General features: G+C 57.1%; 3 protein-coding genes across 7 annotated transcripts in view; 1 reads left to right on the top strand and 2 right to left on the bottom strand.

Annotated features, from left to right (window-relative positions):
• The window catches only part of LOC148821592 (histone acetyltransferase p300-like), a 34,246-nt gene extending 34,219 nt beyond the window's left edge, over positions 1–27 (top strand). For all 5 annotated transcript variants that reach the window (XM_088929918.1, XM_088929919.1, XM_088929920.1 and 2 more), the window contains exon 31: positions 1–27. This exon is cut by the window's left edge and continues 4,968 nt beyond it. The gene's annotated coding sequence lies outside the window, so the exon portion shown is untranslated.
• A 5,305-nt stretch (positions 28–5,332) lies between these two features.
• Positions 5,333–11,200, bottom strand: LOC148821593 (chromobox protein homolog 7-like). Its single transcript, XM_088931385.1, has 6 exons — positions 10,803–11,200; positions 8,253–8,296; positions 7,999–8,064; positions 6,728–6,794; positions 6,236–6,614; positions 5,333–5,623 (listed from the first exon to the last, which is right to left on the bottom strand). The coding sequence occupies exons 1-6, from the start codon at positions 11,154–11,156 to the stop codon at positions 5,478–5,480; spliced, it is 1,056 nt and encodes a 351-aa protein (XP_088787511.1). The 5' UTR covers positions 11,157–11,200; the 3' UTR covers positions 5,333–5,477.
• A 1,183-nt stretch (positions 11,201–12,383) lies between these two features.
• On the bottom strand, positions 12,384–18,680 carry josd1 (Josephin domain containing 1). The gene is made up of 5 exons (XM_088929945.1): positions 18,553–18,680; positions 15,383–16,673; positions 14,228–14,356; positions 13,850–14,044; positions 12,384–13,475 (listed from the first exon to the last, which is right to left on the bottom strand). Exons 2-5 carry the CDS (start codon positions 15,619–15,621, stop codon positions 13,373–13,375), a joined length of 666 nt encoding a protein of 221 aa, XP_088786071.1. The 5' UTR covers positions 15,622–16,673; positions 18,553–18,680; the 3' UTR covers positions 12,384–13,372.
• Between the last annotated feature and the right edge of the window lie 1,266 nt (positions 18,681–19,946).

Consider the following 19,946-nt stretch of genomic DNA (forward strand, 5'->3'; position numbering starts at 1 on the left):
AAGTATGTTTGTACCATTGGAAAAAAATACCCACCCTGGTTTCCGCTCGTTATTTCTCCTCTGCGCTCGCCCGCCGCCCGCCTGATCCGGGCTCGACCCACGTGATTGTTCCGGTGTGCGACTGCCCGTTCGTGAACCTGTGAGCCGCTCGCCCGGGTGGGAAGAGCTCCTGCTCGGGGGATCGCTCCCTGCCGCCGATCGAGTCCCCTGTGATCAGAGCTGCTCTCCCACGGCTGCGAGCTCCTTTCCCGGCCTCGGCCCACCTGCTCCTGATGTCCCTGGGCCTGCAGGTGTTTTCGGTCCATTCCGATACCCACTGAGGGGGGGATCCTGGCTCCTCACTGGGGAAGAATGGGACCACGTTCCGTGAGGATCTGGTGGAGTGTGGATTGGAAGAGACCCCAGATGTCGGGAAAGACACCCCAGGTTTTCTGTGTTTTCATTCTGCCCTGGATCCTAAGGTGAACTGCGTCCCGTCCAGGTTGCTGTGCAGAGTCTGGGGTTCTTCTGTACATGCTGAACACGTCGGAGGTTCGCTGTGTTAGTTAGTTGGTGGAGGCTAGTTATACTTCCGAGTAGAAGGGGCACCGTCGGAGGTCCCGGCTCCTTCCGGCTCAGCTTCCGACTGCGCACGGAGCTCGGAGCAGATGTGGAGGTGAAAACGAGGAGGGGAGGGGGCGGCTGTTTAACCCCCAGGCCTGTCCCAAATTACTCCCCCCCCCCCCACCACCCACTTCACTTTGCAGGGGCTGGGGCTCCTGGGGAGGCGCTGCTGAGCTGCTAGTGGCCATGCAAAGGAGGGACCCCGACAGTCTGTACAAACTTCTCCACTGATGCGCCCCTCTTCCAACTGCAGGGTGAGTGCACAAACAGCCCGTATCTCCCAGAGAGGCCGCGGTGCCCTGCCACCAGCAGGTTCTGTAGGTCTCTCGAACCCTGGGCCAGGGGCGCCCCAGTCCAGCCGGTTTTATAGGAGTCCTTTCAGTCGTCTGTTTCTGAAGGGCTGGAGCTCTAGTTGAACTGCGATCAATTAAAACACTTCAGCCCTCCGGGACCAGCGTTCCCTTCGCTGAAGCGCCACGTGCTGATTGGATCTTTCCTTTAATCAGGTTTTCCTCATGTTTGCATAACAGCTGAGTTACAGTGAACTGATAAAACCTGGACTGGGGCTCCCCAGTAGCAGGGGCAGAGACCTCTGATTTGACTGGGACTGGGGCTCCCCAAGTTCATGAGCAGAAACCCCCCTGCTCTACAGGACAAACTGGACTGGGGCTCCCCCAAGCCCAGGGCTACAGACCCCTAGTCTATAGGACAAACTGGACCAGGGCTCCCCAGGCCCCAGACTGTTGGGGTGTAGCTGGACAGGTTCCGCCCTGCTGTGCAGGGGCGATGCTGCTCAGGACTGAAGGCCAGCAGGCCCCAACAGCTCCAATCACACTGTGGCATTTGTGTGATTAAGGGTCTGGTTACCCGAGAGCTGAGCAGCTGGCGAAGGCAGCGCGTCCTGGGGTCCCCAGAACCGGGGGTCCCTTCAGGACTGCTTTACCAGCTGAGTGAGTTTTATTCCCACCGGCAGCAAGGAGAAATGCTGCCCCCCTGTGGCCAGTTCTATGCATTACACCTCGAGCACTGTCTCCCGTGGAGCAGGGTGTTGGGTTTGTAATGAGAGGAGGCGAGGGCTCTGCAGGCCCCTCAGTGCATTCATAGCTGCAGGATTTCATTGGCACGTCAAGACTCTTGTCTAAATCCAGTCAGGTTTTCTGCCTGTGTAAGCAGGGAGACACAACTGCGGTGTGGAGAGAGTTTGTGACATTTCAGAGCAGCCTAAAGGTAAGGATTAGCTCTGTTGGAAACAGCACTGTGGATGGGCATCCGTCTGCTGAACCTAAAAGTGTGCCCTACGTACTTGCTCAAAAGGCTTCTAAAGCAGAATTTATGCTCATGAACAGTTGTGTTAAAGTATGCAAGTTGAATGTAAACATCTGTGTGCTCTGTGTCTCTCTTCTCTGGAAATGGCTGTTTTTTTTTCCTGTCAAACGAAGCCTCGTTTGCAACCTTCGCTGAACTGCGCCGTGACCTCCTGCAGTACAACACAGGAGTTCAAGACCAGCAACAGCACCCCTTCCAGGTACCGTCAACTGGGGTCACTGTGCCAGTCTGTCAGTTCACCAGTCAACTGGGGTCACTGTGCCAGTCTGTCAGTACACCAGTCAACTGGGGTCACTGTGCCAGTCTGTCAGTACGCCAGTCAATAGGAGTGTTACCTTAGTTCCTATAGTACTTCTGACATGTAGGACTATAATGCAGCTAAGCAGCAGGTATCAATTTCCAACGTTTCTTGAGACTGTCTCCCCTTCGGTTTTGTACAGCTTGTCACCTGGTCCTTTTCTTACACAATCGTTTTCCCTTCTCTCTCTCTGTGTGCAGAACTGCTCTCATTTTCCACCACAAAGAGACGGAGGTCAAGTGCAGCTTTCGGGTTTAATGACATCTGTGGTTCAAAGCAGGAAAGGACCAAGCACATGAATTTCAGTCTTCATCATCATCGTCCTCACCATCACTGCGCGAATAACAATTACAATTAAACTCTGTACCTCCTCTTCACAAGTACATAAAGGTTTCAGCAAAATAAATACATTCAGTCCTTCAAAGTTACAAAAATAGAGCCAGGCTGCTTTTCTTTACAGAAAAAAAATCTAGCCTCTTTTTATACATTTTGGAAACACAGAAGCGAAACCAGCTTTGACATAAATAAACCTGCAACGCCACTTCGGTATACATTCAACAGCGCTCACCTCCACCCTCCCGCAGGGCTCCGGTCCAGCGCGCCCGTCCGCCGGACTGGGCACCAGCGTTGCCCCATGCCCCTCTGGGACTGGTGCCAGAGCCCCGCCGGCCAGCGGCTCTCTGTTCCCGGGATTCTCCCTCCCCGGCCGACAGGAGCACAGCAGCACCCCCTGCAGGGCCGGCCAGCCTTCGGGGCTGTGCGGGGGGGGGGGGGGGGAGTTCCACCGCTCCGACTGGCCCTAATAATCGGTCCAGCGGAGCCTTAATTGCTTCAAATCGGTCCCAATTAACGAGTCGAGGCAGATTAGTCCCACCGGGATTTCATTGGGTCCAATCAGCTCAATGAAGGTCAAATAAGTGCGATTAGGCTTTAAACGAGCTCATGTCACTCTCTTCCTGAGGCGTGGTGCTCCTGACGACAGGAGGAGGCCCACAGGGCCTGCTGGGCTGCTGCCTCTGGGGACTGGACCAGACAAATCCTGACCCGTTCGGTCAGGGACTTGCCTGATCTTTTAAATTTTTTTTCCCATTGGCCCCCTGCCTGTTCAGCCAATTGGTAGCCTCCTTCTCTACAAACATCACCCCCCCCCCCGCAGCAGGGCCTGGCCAATCAGGACGGGACAATGCAGAGTCAGGAAGTGGATGGGCGGGTTCACTGTGATGCAGATGCCCAGGGCATGCCTGCTTCTGCCTGTAGGTAGGCGTGCGTCTGGCTAAATCACAAACACCTCAAGAACGTTCCCCCCCTGCGACAGAAGAGCTACAGTAACTCTTCTCTTCCAACTGCCCTGGACACTGCCCGCCTCCCCACTGCCTCTGGCTTCACTGCCCCTGGAGGTAACACCGTCACCCTCCAGCTGTCGCGGTATCTGCACCTGTCCCTGCCTCACAGCAAGAGGCTGCAAAATCACTAGTGGTATCAGTCCCACTATCTTTATCGGTATTGTACCTCTGTCAGTATCGGTACCATATAACACTGCAACAACACTGGAGAAACACACTCTCCACCCCCCACCCCCCCAACCACAGCATGAGTTCTGATTGGAGGACAGGTGTGTCCATCACTGCAAATGCCCAGGAGGGGGGCGCCGTGTCGCGAGAGCCGAGAGAGCCCTGGCTGACCCAGGCTTGAACCCGCGCTCACGGGAGCTCGCAGATTTCTCTTTAAGAACAAGAATGTGATGAGACGACCAGCCAGCCAGCCATAATATCAGGTAGATGTGGGGGACAGTGGTTCATACTTCACACGCTGCGAGTCAGCGTTCGGCACCCTGGTGAGGGACGAGGTGGCGGCTGGTCGGAGTTTCTGGATCCTCTGAAATGTGGACGGGCTTTCTGGACAGGAAGGACGACCCGTGGGGGGGGTGTTCTCTACTAAAAGCCCAGACTGGTGCCCCCCCCCGTACCCCCACCAACTCCAGCTCTGCTTCCTGGTGCGTAGGACGTTAATAAAAAAATCCCGAATGGGTCACATCGGTGCCAGCGGCCCAATCGCGGCGACGTCAGCCGGCGCCGCACTGCACGGCCCTGCGCTCCACGCCCCACCCAGCCTTGCGGGCGAATTTGTGAGAAACACGCCTCCTTCTGCTCTTCCCAGTTAACAGGAGAAAAAAAAACAAACAATCTGTGCACTGCGACTGAATAATTCGCGAGGCTGCAGCTCTCGCCGCCAGCAACCCGGCGGGTGGAAAAGTGACCGGCGTCCCGTTACCAGCTGTCGTTGACGGGATCGCCGGGGATGTCTGGCAGAAGTACGATCACCCACACACGCAGACTCGGCCCTTGGGTGAGTGCATTTCTGTCCCTTTGAGCGTATCGGCGGTCAGTAATAAAACGTTTAAAAATCTCCCCTCGCTCAAGGGGCCCGTTGAAAATATGATACAGAAAAAAGTACCCCCCCCCCCCCGCCCCAGCGACTGCCCGCCAGTCGACTTCCCCAACAGCAGCAGCCGCTACAAAAGGGCTCCAGAAGAAGAGCCATCTTCTCGTGTTTTAAAAAAAGTAATAAAAAAATAAATTAATTGAAATAAATAAGAGAATCTTTGAGGAAACCATCACTGGCCCCACCCAGACACGCCCCCGCAGTGCCCCCCCCCCCCTCTCTGCCCCAGGGCCCGCCCCTTCCTCTCTGGGCCCCTCCCTCTCTGTCCCAGGGCCCGCCCCTTCCTCTCCGGGCCCCGCCCCGCCCTCTGTCACAGGGCCCTCCCCTTCCACTCAGTGCCCTGCCCCTCTCTGTCCCAGGACCCGCCCCTTCCTCCCAGTGCCCCGCCCCCTCTGTCCCAGGGCCCGCCCCTTCCTCTCCGGGCCCCACCCCTCCCGGTTCTTGCCCCGCCCACTAACGCCAGAGTCCCCTGGTGGGTCCGGCCCCAAGGGGGGGGTGTGATTTTACCAGGCTGGTGAAAGGTCCGTCACCGTCACAGGCTGAACCGCCCCCCGAAAAACTCACCCGCTAACGAGAGGCAAGTACTTCGGCTGCAGCCCACCATTGCGTCGCAAATGAGAAACGCACCAGCGTGGTAAAATGGGGCCCCACCTCGGCATGGCGTGTGGCGACCCCTCTGTACCCCCAACAACCCCTCCCTCCGTCTCCCCAGATCAGGGCAACAGACCGGGTCCCCGAGAGGAGAGGTAGACAATAAGAGGAAGAGAGCGGAGAGGAGGGGGGCGAGGGGGGCGGGCTGGGTCCCCCTTCAGAACTCCAGGCCCCAGCCCCGGAAGAACCCCCGGGCCGCCAGCGCCTCCCGGAAGGTGACGGTGATGGAGTTGATGGTGACGTCAGTCACGGTGATCTCCCCTGGGGCGACCACAGGATGCCAGCCCTCCCCGCTGGCCGGCCCTGAGAGAGACAGAGAGAGAGAGTCAGTCAGCTCATCACACAGGTGGTGACAGTCAGTGCGTCAGTCGCTCAGCCAGAGTGTCAGTCGGTGAGCCAGTGCGTCAGTCGGTGGGCCAGTGTGTCAGTCGCTCAATCAGTGTGTCAGCCAGTGTGTCAATTGCTCATCCAGTGTGTCAGCCAGTGTGTCAATCGCTCATCCAGTGTGTGAGTCGGTGGGCCAGTGTGTCAGTCGCTCAATCAGTGTGTCAGCCAGTGTGTCAATCGCTCATCCAGTGTGTGAGTCGGTGGGCCAGTGTGTCAGTCGCTCAATCAGTGTGTCAGCCAGTGTGTCAATTGCTCATCCAGTGTGTCAGCCAGTGTGTCAATCGCTCATCCAGTGTGTGAGTCGGTGGGCCAGTGTGTCAGTCGCTCAATCAGCCAGTGTGTCAGTCGCTCAATCAGTGTGTGAGTTGGTGGGCCAGAGCGTCAGTCGGTGGGCCAGTGTGTCAGTCGCTCAATCAGCCAGTGTGTCAATCTCTCAGCCAGTGTGTGAGTTGGTGGGCCAGAGCGTCAGTGAGTCTGAGACGCGCCCCTGTTTCCTGTGTACAGCACAGGTGCAGGAAGTGACCTCACCGTTCAGAACCGGGGGGTGCTGCTCGGCCGTGTCCCCCCCGCTCTCCCCGCTCCCCTCCTCCTCCTCCTCCTCCTCCTCCTCCTCCTCGCCCCCACCCCAGTCCTGCCCGGGGTCCTGCGGCTGCGGGGGGGGGTGGGGGCTCGCCAGTCGCAGGAATCGGGACACCTCCCTCTTGTGCTTCTGGCGGGACAGCGTGCCGAACAGAGCCGGGGGGTGGCTCTCCCGCGGGGGCGGGGCCTGGAGCGCGGGCGGGGCCTTGTCTCCCCCTCCGCCCCTCTCCTCCACCGCGCCCAGCGAGCGGGACAGCGAGAGGCGCAGTCTGGGGGCCGGCTTCTCCGGGACTTTGTGGGCGCTCCGGAGATCCATCCCGTACAGCCTCTGTTGGGATCGGGAACCGGGGGTGGGGGGGGGGAGAGGAAGACGGAGTGAAGGGCGGACGTGGAGACACGCTACATCACGAGCACGGACCACCTCTGGCCAAAATATCCTACCTGCAGGAGGAGTCTCTTGGGTTTGGGTCCTCTCTTCCGATAGCCCAGAGCACGGTCCTTCTGTTCCCTGAGGAAGGAAGAGGGAACATTGTGTGGTTAATACTGGGAATCAGCTCTGGGACCAGTTAAAATCACTAACACAGCCCAGTCTGGGTCTATAGCAGAGTCAGTGTTGATGTGTTAATACACAGCCCAGTCTGGGTCTACAGTAGAGTCAGTGTTGATGTGTTAATACACAGCCCAGTCTGGGTCTACAGTAGAGTCAGTGTTGATGTGTTAATACACAGCCCAGTCTGGGTCTATAGCAGAGTCAGTGTTGGTGGTGTTAATACACAGCCCAGTCTGGGTCTATAGCAGAGTCAGTGTTGGTGGTGTTAATACACAGCCCAGTCTGGGTCTATAGCAGAGTCAGTGTTGGTGGTGTTAATACACAGCCCAGTCTGGGTCTATAGCAGAGTCAGTGTTGGTGGTGTTAATACACAGCCCAGTCTGGGTCTATAGCAGAGTCAGTGTTGGTGGTGTTAATACACAGCCCAGTCTGGGTCTATAGCAGAGTCAGTGTTGGTGGTGTTAATACACAGCCCAGTCTGGGTCTATAGCAGAGTCAGTGTTGGTGGTGTTAATACACAGCCCAGTCTGGGTCTATAGCAGAGTCAGTGTTGATGTGTTAATACACAGCCCAGTCTGGGTCTATAGCAGAGTCAGTGTTGGTGGTGTTTATACACAGCCCAGTCTGGGTCTATAGCAGAGTCAGTGTTGATGTGTTAATACACAGCCCAGTCTGGGTCTACAGTAGAGTCAGTGTTGATGTGTTAATACACAGCCCAGTCTGGGTCTACAGTAGAGTCAGTGTTGATGTGTTAATACACAGCCCAGTCTGGGTCTATAGCAGAGTCAGTGTTGATGTGTTAATACACAGCCCAGTCTGGGTCTATAGCAGAGTCAGTGTTGGTGGTGTTAATACACAGCCCAGTCTGGGTCTATAGCAGAGTCAGTGTTGGTGGTGTTAATACACAGCCCAGTCTGGGTCTATAGCAGAGTCAGTGTTGGTGGTGTTAATACACAGCCCAGTCTGGGTCTATAGCAGAGTCAGTGTTGGTGGTGTTAATACACAGCCCAGTCTGGGTCTATAGCAGAGTCAGTGTTGGTGGTGTTAATACACAGCCCAGTCTGGGTCTATAGCAGAGTCAGTGTTGGTGGTGTTAATACACAGCCCAGTCTGGGTCTACAGTAGAGTCAGTGTTGATTATGTAAATACAGGCTTCACTCACTTCTCTTCATAAGCCAGAACCAGACGGGGGTCAAGAATGTGATCTTCAGGTTCCCAGGTGCTGTACCTGCCAGAGAAAACACAACCAGCTCCAGCTCCATCATGGTCTAACTGGGCGGGTCATGAGAAGATGCAGGTGGTATTTTGATGCCAACAGGAAGTGACACGCTCATGAGCTCGGGGGCTACTCTACACACTGGCACAGGGACTGAGACCCAGAGCAGCTGACGAGGACGATGTAATTCACATACTCACTTGGGAGGCCATCCCTTCCACTTCAGCAAGTACTCCACATTGCCCTGAGAGAGACAGAGGAGAGTGTGAGAGACGTGGTACAGCACAGACACACTGACCGACTGGACACTCCAGTACATGAACACTGCACTGAGAGAGAGAGGGGTTCATACAGACACACTGACTGGACACTCCAGTACATGAACACTGCACTGAGAGAGAGAGGGGTTCATACACACACACTGACTGGACACTCCAGTACATGAACACTGCACTGAGAGAGAGAGGGGTTCATACACACACACTGACTGGACACTCCAGTACATGAACACTGCACTGAGAGAGAGAGGGGTTCATACACACACACTGACTGGACACTCCAGTACATGAACACTGCACTGAGAGAGAGAGGGGTTCATACACACACACTGACTGGACACTCCAGTACATTAACACTGCACTGAGAGAGAGAGGGGTTCATACAGACACACTGACTGACTGGACACTCCAGTACATGAACACTGCACTGAGAGAGAGAGGGGTTCATACAGACACACTGACTGGACACTCCAGTACATTAACACTGCACTGAGAGAGAGAGGGGTTCATACACACACACTGACTGGACACTCCAGTACATTAACACTGCACTGAGAGAGAGGGGGGTTAATACACACACACTGACTGGACACTCCAGTACATTAACACTGCACTGAGAGAGAGAGGGGTTCATACACACACACTGACTGGACACTCCAGTACATTAACACTGCACTGAGAGAGAGAGGGGTTCATACAGACACACTGACTGACTGGACACTCCAGTACATTAACACTGCACTGAGAGAGAGAGGGGTTCATACAGACACACTGACTGGACACTCCAGTACATTAACACTGCACTGAGAGAGAGAGGGGTTCATACACACACACTGACTGGACACTCCAGTACATTAACACTGCACTGAGAGAGAGAGGGGTTCATACAGACACACTGACTGACTGGACACTCCAGTACATGAACACTGCACTGAGAGAGAGAGGGGTTCATACAGACACACTGACTGGACACTCCAGTACATTAACACTGCACTGAGAGAGAGAGGGGTTCATACACACACACTGACTGGACACTCCAGTACATTAACACTGCACTGAGAGAGAGAGGGGTTCATACAGACACACGGACTGGACACTCCAGTACATTAACACTGCACTGAGAGAGAGAGGGGTCATACAGACACACTGACTGGACACTCCAGTACATGAACACTGCACTGAGAGAGAGAGGGGTTAATACAGACACACTGACTGGACACTCCAGTACATGAACACTGCACTGAGAGAGAGGGGTTCATACAGACACACGGACTGGACACTCCAGTACATTAACACTGCACTGAGAGAGAGAGGGGTTCATACAGACACACGGACTGGACACTCCAGTACATTAACACTGCACTGAGAGAGAGAGGGGTCATACAGACACACTGACTGGACACTCCAGTACATTAACACTGCACTGAGAGAGAGAGGGGTTCATACAGACACACTGACTGGACACTCCAGTACATGAACACTGCACTGAGTGACACAGCTGCACCGGCTCACGAAATGGTTGTAGCAGAGAATCTCGGAAGTGTTGTTTTTTTTCCCCTGCCTTATGGACAAACGTGTGGACCAGCCGAGCCGTGACGTCAGCCGCGGGGGGGAGGGGGGCGGGGCGGAGGTGACGGCCTTTGTTTTTGTGACGTCGCGGCGCACGAGAGGGAGAGGGGAGAGGGACGGAGAGAGAGAGAGAGCGCGAGCGGTGTGTTCTAGAAGGCGGCGGGGGCGGCGGGGGGCGGGAGCGCTGCGCCACGTCCCGCGAGCCCACCGCCGACTCCCCCGACTAATCGAGCCCGGAGGTATCGCTGTTCGCAGATCGGGCTCGGGGGATGTGTCAGCTGAATGCGCGTTGGTGCACAGCGGCTTGCCTGAGAGCACGCACCCATCCGCACAGTGAGCCAAGTGCGGAGATTGCAGCAGCCGCTACGTTACTACGTATTTAGTACACGAGCCTCGAGAGCCGGGACGCCACACACACAGTCACATAAATATCGCGTAAGTGTGTGTGTCGAGCTACGCGCACAGAAGTGCGTAGCTCCGTGCAGACCCAGCGCCTAGTTCCGCGGTAATCTCCCGTGTAAACACTGCTCAACTCAGCGCTGGGCTGTGCGCCTTCCTGAGACAAGTGCGCACTTACTCCAGCCGGAGACCCTCGCCCCCTCCCGGCAGGACTTACACAAGCTCACCCACACTCCCCTCTCTGGCACAGAGCGGCACCCTGCAGGCACCAGTCCCGGCTCGGGCTATGCCTTCTAAAAGCCCGAAACAGAACAGGTTCGGATCGGGGGGCTGACGAGCGTCGCAGAAACGTCCGTTAAAAAAAACACACCTTTACGACAAGTGACCGACACGGGCGCGCCCTCCGCACCCCGGGCTGGGCTGCAGACCCGGATCCGGGCGTCTGGGTCCAGCAGACCCGCGTGTGTCCGAACCGACCCCGCCTCCGAACCCCGGGTTACCCACCTTTCTGACCCGTTTCTTGATGATCGACTCCACGGCGAAAACTTGCTCGCCTATCGCCGACAGCTCCATCCACGCTCCGCCGCGGGCTCCAAGCTGGGAAGTGGGCTTTTTGACAGCAGCGATGCGATCAATCGGGAGAGAGCGAGTGCGCCCGCTGTCACTGACTCCGTCCTCCCCGGACCTGCAGCGATTGCAGCGAGTTGACGTGCGTGCTGTGTGGATGTGTGCCGCCGCTCTCCTCCTCGCTTTCCCTCCCTCGCCGGCGCCGCAGGCCTGTTTGTTTGGCTTTGTTTTTTGTTTCTCTTTCCGATTTCTTTCTTTTTTTCTTGTAGAGTTTTCAAATCTGCGACACATCTGCACCGCACGCGCGCCCCCGTCAGCCCGAGCGCGCGCGCCCCCTCCACCTCCTCAGCCATCCCCGCCGCGCGCGCCCCCGCGCCCGTGGCTGGAGAGCTGGGCGCGGGGACGCGCACGCACGGAGCGGAGCGGGGGGGGGGGGATGCGCACGGCCGGCGGTGGCAGAGACCAGTGAAAACGACGACGCATCGCGAATCGAAAGTCGTTGCTGAGAAACCCACACAGAAACCGGGCGGCCGTTAAGCCGCAAATGGGGAACAGATAAGGGCAACTCGTGCAAAAACACCGGCCACAGAGGTCAGCCAGGTTCAAAACATAAAATGGGGCTTTAGGAACTCTCCAGAACTTTCTGGCAGTGCAGGATAAACTGAAGACGCGCTCGGGCCTTGTACTGGTCACCGGCCTACAACACCCTCTGTGCAAAACGCACAGCCCTTACAGGGCAAAGTCGTAGGGAAAGCCCCTACCCTTGAGCACCCCAGCAGAGCCTGGTGGCGACCAGGCTGCAGAAAAGCCACAGAAATAGCTCCTTCGATCTAGGAGTGGTTCACACCGCAGCAGCATCGGGGTCAACGACAAGCGCCCGTCTCGGGCAGGGCTCAGGGCAGTCCTGCATCCCTCCGGTCTTCGGCAGAAGATTCGGGGCGGGATACAAGGCAGGCGTTCAAAATACGGACAGGGGCCGGTGAGCTTGACCAGAGTGCTTCGCTCCTGTACCCCCCCCCCCCCCGCCGAGCACGCCCATCCCAGTCACATGAGCGCCGACAAGCTTAAACTACCTTGGTTAGATATCCTTCCCTACTCCACTGTGCTCTCTGGAACCCGATCTTTCAGAAATCTGTCCGAATAATAAAACGCCTGTCCCAGGTCTCCGGCGCACCTCTAAACAGGAGCTTCTCGCAGGCTGCGACTGCGGTCTGTTCAACCGCAGTCCGGCCACCCAGTTCAATTCCAGGAATAGCTGCAGAGGTAAAGCAGATTTAATTTGAGCCGCGCGGCGCCTCGTGCGCCAGGTAGCAGCTCTTTAGCTGGGAGACGGTCACGAAGTTATTTGGAAGGACCTTCCCTGGCGTCTGTGGGGGGAGGACAGTGCCGAGGGCTGTCCAGCCAACTGCCTGTGCGAGCGTATCCCCACACAAGCTGACAGACTCGCACGCCGACAGGAACAGAACCAGCCGGACGAACAGAGCAGAGGCGGGGACACACACCACAGAGCGCCCAGTGCAGGTTGGATACAGTAACAGGAGATTTATTTGAATGCGGAAATACAAAACAACTCAAAAACCCCCATCTTTGAAAACATAACCCACTTTACAGAGCCATTCCTCCTCCCATGAGAGAGGGCAGGTAACAGTTTCGAGAGAGAGAGAGAGAGGGGGGTCGGGGGGGGAGATTGTCTTGGCAAACAGCTGGAGAAACTCAGGCTCACTGGGCTTTTAACGCTCAGCGTTGGGGGGGGGGGGGGGGGCAGCAGTACGATGCTACAGATCTCTCACAAAAACAACTTGTTTTTCACCTTCCTTTGTCACCTTGGGGGTGGAGAACACCGACGTACGAACATGAACCCGACTGGGGCAGCAGCCCTCCGTCCCGGATCGCTCCCAGGGGGTGTCTCCCTCCGAGCTTCCGTCGCGCGGAAGAAGACTCCCCCCCCCCCCCCCCCTTCGAGGTCCCTGCGGACACCACTGGGCAACACGGAAAGAGAGACATCGCAGTGGTCCGCTCTCGGAAGGGGATACTCAAGAGAGGCGAATCCGTCGATCCCCGTGACAAAATCCCAGTTCCGGCCACGGTGGGCAAGAGGGAAGAGGGGGAGGACAACTGCAGCTTCGGAGTCGGGAGTCGCAGGAGACCCATCGAAAAGATGACACAAACGGAAAACAGGAAAAGGAACCCAACGGAGACGTACGTGACGCACACTCGGAAATAAAACAAAACACGACAGAGATGCATTGATAGTGCTGTACACCGCCGGCCGGCCGCGTCCTGCAGGCTCCACGCTGCCAGGAGAGAACACGCCAACCCGAAAGAAGAGGGACAAGTCCGAGATCAAACCACGGCGGCCGCCCAGGGCACGGGCCCGGCCCGGCGGGCCACACGCCGCTCCTTCGGCGCCGGCCAGCGTCGTCTTGCCAGGGCGGGAGGGCACCGCGGGAAGCGCCCTCCCCCGCCACCCCGCGGGTCGTCCGATTGGCTAGCCGACCCCCGTCCGATCAGCACGCCTCCGTCCTCCACGTCTGGTGGACCTCGACCTCTTCGGGCACGACCAACAGGAGCTCGCAGTTCTTCCCGCGCAACTGGTGCCGCAGGAACTTCCTGCCGGGACAGGAGCGGGAGGGTTACCAGGCTGCCCGTCAGTCCGCCCAGCTCCTCTCCCGTCGCGTCTTCATTCGAACCCCCTGCCCTCTGCGCTAGGTCTGCTCGGTGCTGCTCCTCAACGCCAAGGGTCAGGCCGCTGATTCCTGAACGTCGCCTCGAGTCGGCCGCCTGGGGTGAGCTAATCCAACCCCGCATCCGGGAAGCCGATATCCCGAGCCAATCTCAAGAGATCTCTCAGCAACCCACAGGAGCGCATTCCCAAACTCCGGCTCTCGAGAAACGACACACGTCTCCGCTCCATTTCCATGTCAATCCACCCCCCCCCCTCCGGTCCTCTCTTCCCACCCACACCCACCCGCCCGCCTCCATACCTGAGCTCGTCGGGGGGCCCTATGAGGTGGGGGCCGCGCAGCTTGGAGTCCAGGTTGTAGTAGACGCCCCCCACCTCCCTCACGCAGATCCAGTGCTGGCGCTTGAGGGGCAGCCGGAGGGGACCCCAGCGCACGTTGGAGGGCACGTTCAGGATGAAGCCGGTCACGTTGGGCAGGGCGATGGTGGCCACGTCCCTGAGAGACGGCGGGGCGGGGGGGGGGGGGGGGGAGAGGGAGAGGGAGCGGGCGTTTAGCACGAGCGAAGCAGGAAGGAGGAGGCAGGAGAGAAGCGAGCAAAGGGATGATGGGAAGGCAAGATTTTGAAATGCACGGAATGGGTGGGGGGGGGGGGGGGCATAACAGGGACTTGAGCTTTACCTTCTCTTGTCCCACCACACCGCTTCGAAGCCCCGTGTCTGCAAGGCCGCCATGATCACGTTGACGTCGTAGTTGCCGTTACCCAGCATGCTCTTCTTGTGGGGCGTGACCAGGGTGTTGGGGGAGAGCCTGGAGAGGGGAGAGAACGGGAGTGAGACGGGAAAGGAGTCGGACACCGGCCACCCAAAGATTTCCAAGGAGGGAGCTGGGCCTAGTTCCTTCTGAAAGGTGTCCTGCCGCCCGCGTGAGAGAGAGAGAAAGCTAGAGACAGATAAATACCCGTGCTCCCCCTGCCAGCAGCGAGAGGCACAGAGAGATGTAAAAAACACTCTTGAAATAAGACAGAGCTCTTGATCCAAGTGAGAGTCACAGGGGAGCCGGAGCCTATCCCAGCAAACACCAGGTGCAAGGCGGGGTACACCCTGGACAGGACGCCAGTCCATCTCAGGGCAGAGACATGGATACGCCAGTGCCAATTTTCCCAGAAGCCAATTAACCCAGCAGCACGTCTTGGTCCTGTGGGAGGGAACAGGGGGAAGCACCCGGAGGGAGAACATACCGACTCCACACCGACAGCACCCCACGAATGGGATCCAGGGCCCCAGCGCTGTGAGGCAGCATTACAGACCACTGCACCACTGTCCGCCCACATATGACAAAAATATTTTTTCCCTGAAATAACCGATCCAACCCCAGAATTCCCAGACGAACACGGGGAGGACATACAAACTCCACACAGATAGCACCCCAGGTCCCGAAACGAACCCAGGACCCCATCGTGAGGCAGCCATGCCAACCCAGACAAGACAAAATATTTTGTTTCTCTAAAATAACCGGTCCCACCCCCGGAATTCCCACTCCAGCCAGAATCACCGCTCCCAGGCCAGCCGGAGGAGGAAAATCACTCCAGCCACAGCCCAGTCCGAGAGCCCGAGGAACAGGGAATCGCAGACATTGTTTTCCTGAATCTTTATCATTGGGATTTCTTTGGCAGCCCTGTGGTTCCCCGGCCATGCCGGTAAAGCTCTCCGAGCTGGAAAGGCAGGGACTCGGGGACGAGTGCAGGGACTGGAGGTGAGAGACGGGCACTGAGACACAGCGATGGAGACCGGGGGGGGGGACAGGCTCGGCCACGGACGCTTCCTCCCTCCTCACCTCTGAAAGATGTCCTGCAGGGCCTCCCGGCTGAAGGCGGAGCCGTCCTGGAAGACGTTGTTGAGTGCGTGCAGGGCGCACAGCTCGCGCTGCTGCTTCTCGTGGTAGATGGGGGGCGCCTGGGGGCCGGGGGGCCCATCGCCGCCGCCGCTCTCCGCCTCCCCCCCCTTCAACTTCCCCAGGCGCCAGGGCACGCAGCCCAGCCCCCGCGACCCCCCCGAGCCCGGAGCGCTGCCCATCACGGCCGCCCGACCCGCACCACGGCAACCGGCTCGGCGACCGCACAGCCCATCCACGAGGGGGGGGCGGGCAGGCCAGTAATGACAGCCCCCCAGAAATGAGGGCAGAGCCTTACAGGAAGCAAAGCACGGACATCTAACCGGTCCAGATGTTTCTGCGCCTAGGCCCACGTGCGGGGGCGGTTTGTCTCCTGTGATGAGGGCTCCCGTCTTTCTAAATCAAGTCCGTGTCTTCTTTTTTTTATCACCGGCTTCTCTCCGAATTCCCAGCGAATTCCCTTGGGGACAAGGAGAAATGTACGATTCCCGGCCGGTGGATGGGACAATGTAGTTTAAAGAAAAAACAAAATTGGACCAAAAAAAAAAAGAAAGAGCTGTAACAGCCAGCCAAAATGAATTCCGATAAGATTGATCAAAATAAACCAGTTCCTGGATCCGCTTTGTCCAAAATCTTTCTATACAATATATATTTTAAACTGGGGTTCCTTAATGTCTGCTCCTTCACGTCTCCCGACGCTCCCCAGAGAGAAGACGAGAAAACGGGCGCAGAAGCGTCGCAGAGAGGGGAGAGGACAAGCCCACGTCTGCGGCGACGTCCCTCTGTGTGCCCGCTGTCCCCCACCTGTCCCTCCCCAGAGCTCACAGCTCAGCAGTCCTGCCCATCCTCCGATCCGGCCCGGGAGCCCGGCCTGCTGCTGCTGCTGCTTCCTCCCGGAAGGAAAAAGAGGGAAAAAAGAGGAAGCGGGTTTCCGTGGCGGGGGGCCGAAGAGGGGTCTCTCAAACGGATGAGACCGGGCTGACGTCTGGCGAAAGCAGGGCCCCGTCTCGGGGGAGCGCCGTCTTCGAGGCCGTCAGCGGCGCCATCGCGAGGAACGGGCGAGCTCTCACGCCCCCCGGCGCTCTCCCAGCATCTCCAGCCCCCTCCGGGTGAAACCCCCCCCCCCACTTCCGCGCGGATCCCGTCCTCTCCTCGGGTCTCCCCTCTGCGTCCTCCTCCCCCGATCCCCTCAGTCTTCCTGGGCAGTTTCTTCCGACCGGCCTGGGCTGTCCGCCTGCGCGAGAACAACAACAACAACAACAACGGGAAAAACAGATTAGAGTCCCGCTTCACGGCGCCGTGATCCGTCCCAGCTGTTCCCAGCCGCAGCCCCCTCTCCAGGAACACGCGTTTATCTTCTGGCGCACCGAGACCCCAGGACCGCGACGTTATAAAGTCAAATCCAAACCCGGAGAGGGAGCGCTCCTGCCCCTGCAGGTCCTACACGAGCTGCACCTCACCTAGTCCTTCCACAGAGCTCACACGGTATTCCTCAAACAGGGATCTAAAGGCATCGTGTGGGTGAGACTAACGGGACGAGGTCAGCAATCCTGGCCCCTCTCGGGGTCTCACCATGGTTTAGGAACGCGTTGGGGAAAAGCTCGATCAAACAAGATATTCTCCTCTGCGCCGGCTGGGTCATTTATAACCCCGGACTCCGCTCGAAGCCAAAACACCGTCTTGTCGGAGACGACCCCGACCCAGTGTGAAACTGCAATACGTCCGAGAATACTGGGGAAATGCAAGTTTCCGAGCCTGAGGTTCAAGGCTCCAGCCTGATGGGGAAAGGGATTTGTTTTTTTTCCTGGTGATGTCTGTCCTTTATAACGCAGTTTGTGAAGCCGGGGTCGTGGGCCAGGTGTGTTCCCGACACCCGAAGAAGGCTCCACACCCGAAACGTTGTGTTCCTCGCCAGCGGGGAATAAACCTTGTCTTGTTCCTCTGTTTCCCCCCACCCCCAAGCGCCCCGACACCGGACCAGAAACTCCGAGAGCGCCGCGGGTTGACGGTGAACTCGCCATCGGCCCGCCGCGGAGTGATTCGACCGGTGGAGAAGCGGGAAGGCGGCCCGGCGGACGACCGTTGGCGATTCGTTTTTTTTTCAAACGAACAGCTCGAGAGAGGGGAGACCGCTAACGGAAACCGCTCGCTCGCGGGCACGGCCCCCACTTCACTCGACGCCAACACGGGTGGGGGGGGGGGGGGGAGAAGGTACAAGAGGGTATTTTTTTATTTTTAATTGATTTGGGCGTCTCCGGAGGTATTAGCTTCGGGGACGTCCCCCCCCCCCCCAAAAAAAAGTCTCGGAGGTCCTTAGGGGACAGGGGTGTCTTCAGGTTAAGTAGGACGGCGTACTTAACCCGCAATGATTCCTTGGAGAGACCATCGCGACCCGTTACACAAATGTAAGAATCCCGATCCATTTTTGTATTTATCATTGATGATGATAATAATTACAAGGCGTGTGGGCACCCGCCACTCAACCTTTCTAGCATACTCTGTTGTTGTTTTTTTTTTTTTTGTTTGTTTAAAGATGGAAACGGCAGGGGTGCCCCTCTTACGTTTCTACCTCCAAAACAGGATAGCTTGTCCATTTTTAAAAAAGTGAAGGCCGTCCAGCGGGCAGGTACCGAACCCGCTGCGAGCGTCTTTCACATGCCGGACCTATCAGCCAGTCATGCATTTCAGGCAGGCTGGACTTATCAGGGGCCTCGGTGTCGGCTCCAACCCCCGGACTAGTAACACACAGAGTCTCAAACCCGGGTTCGGCCACAAACACACACACACACACAACCGGGGTCCAACAGCAGGGACTTCCTGCCAAGGAAATTAAAAATAAAAAAACAACACGCCCTGGAGCCAGAGCTTTTCCTCAGCCTCAGCCGAGGAGCCCCGCTCTCCGGACCGGAGACACTCTGGGGGGGGGGGGGGGGTTCGCTGGTCACCCCAACGCCGCTCCCAAAACCAGCCCCCAGTCTCCCCCCAGCTCAAGCGGGGTACAGCAGCCCTCGCCACATCAAAATAAAACCTACCTCCCCCCACCCAAAACGCACAGACACGAGCAAAATCCCTCCTCTCGCCCCGCTCCGTCTCCCCGGCAGTCAGCCACCAACCTTTTTCCTCCCCCTACCAGCAGCTCCCAACTTCGCTTTACAACCCCCGTTTCTCCCTGGCTCTTATTTCGTCTCTTCGTCTGCCTTCTCGCTGGTCTCCATAACGCGACCTGCGTGAAACGTCACTCGCTCGCCGTCGGGGTTTTTTTTTTGCTTTCGCGTTCGTGACGTCACGGGAGTTCTGCGCTTCGCGGGGGCCGCTGGGGGAGGAGGGGGAATCACACGGCGCTTGCGCGGAAAACACGGCCCTGGAGCTCTGAGGTTACCGTAACCCCACATGAAGAGGCGCACCAATTTTACTAGTTCGTACGAGAAGTAGTGCGCTTGCTTTATTACACCACCTTAGCCAAATTAATGTTATTGGTTCGTTCAAATAGGTAATACTTTTACCCAGGAAGCTATACTAGTACGAAATAATAGTACTTATTGAGAAGCAGCTAGTGTTTGCCTCTACAAGAACAATTGACATTTACAGAGGCATCTCAAGTTACTGTCAGAGAAATGCTTACTTGCGTGTTTTTCTCACATAACAGGTGACATAAAATATGACATAACATTGACATAATGATTGACATCACATTTGTTTGCATTCTTGTTTGTATGTTTCTTGGCTGCCGGGATAATGGTGCTGATCTTAAAGGTAGGGACAACAGGCTGTAGTAGTGAGACGCTGTCAGTAAAGGAAGTCTGTAGGACTCCAGCCAGCTGGGCTGCGCGGGTTCGAGAACACGGCCGGGTATTCTGTCCGGGCTGGCAGCTGTGTGAGTGCTCTTGGATGACAAGAGAAGGGAGGATGAGGTCCCCAGATCAATTAGAGACTAAAAACTATACATAAACTGAAAAGCCTCCTTTTGTTTGCAACTTTTCTTGTCCTTATGTTCGGTGGTGAGTGATGAAGCTCCTTCAGAAAGGTGTGACTGTCGACACCTGAAGGAGGCTCAACAGTTGAAATTCTCCCCTGCTTGTTCCTTTTCGTCTCGCCCTCTGACGCAATCACGCACTCCAACCTATACCTACATGATTCAATACATATCCCTGTACTGTAACTCCTCGATGATGGTATTAGACTGCTCCCTGGTGGTAACTCTTGGTATTTGCTTGGAATTAATCAGTAGTGTTGTCAGGCAGCAGATAGATTTCTGAGAGGAGAGGGACAGCAGTGTCTCTAGCAGGGTCTCCAGTCCAGTCAGGAGTGTGTCAGTGTGTGAATTCAGGGGGAGTGTGAGAGGAGAGGGACAGCAGTGTCTCCAGTCCAGTCAGGAGTGTGTCAGTGTGTGAATTCAGGGGCAGTGTGAAAGGAGAGGGACAGCAGTGTCTCTAGCAGGGTCTCCAGTCCAGTCAGGAGTGTGTCAGTGTGTGAATTCAGGGGCAGTGTGAGAGGAGAGGGACAGCAG

The sequence above is a fragment of the Atractosteus spatula genome, chromosome 13 (genome assembly GCF_055471065.1).
Source record: "Atractosteus spatula isolate fAtrSpa1 chromosome 13, fAtrSpa1.hap1, whole genome shotgun sequence".
In the NCBI taxonomy this organism is placed as follows: domain Eukaryota; kingdom Metazoa; phylum Chordata; class Actinopteri; order Semionotiformes; family Lepisosteidae; genus Atractosteus; species Atractosteus spatula.

Excerpts from the sequence above, each read along its gene's own strand:
- LOC148821593 (XM_088931385.1), bottom strand. The coding sequence starts at position 11,156 with ATGTGTCGCAGATTTGAAAACTCTACAAGAAAAAAAGAAAGAAATCGG. Across the intron at positions 8,065-8,252 it reads TGGAAGGGATGGCCTCCCAA|GTACAGCACCTGGGAACCTG; the intron begins GTGAGTATGTGA and ends TTTCTCTGGCAG. Across the intron at positions 5,624-6,235 it reads GCACCCCCCGGTTCTGAACG|GGCCGGCCAGCGGGGAGGGC; the intron begins GTGAGGTCACTT and ends TGTCTCTCTCAG.
- josd1 (XM_088929945.1), bottom strand. The coding sequence starts at position 15,621 with ATGGGCAGCGCTCCGGGCTCGGGGGGGTCGCGGGGGCTGGGCTGCGTG. Across the intron at positions 14,045-14,227 it reads GTGTGGTGGGACAAGAGAAG|GGACGTGGCCACCATCGCCC; the intron begins GTAAAGCTCAAG and ends GCCGTCTCTCAG. Across the intron at positions 13,476-13,849 it reads GGGCCCCCCGACGAGCTCAG|GAAGTTCCTGCGGCACCAGT; the intron begins GTATGGAGGCGG and ends CTGTCCCGGCAG.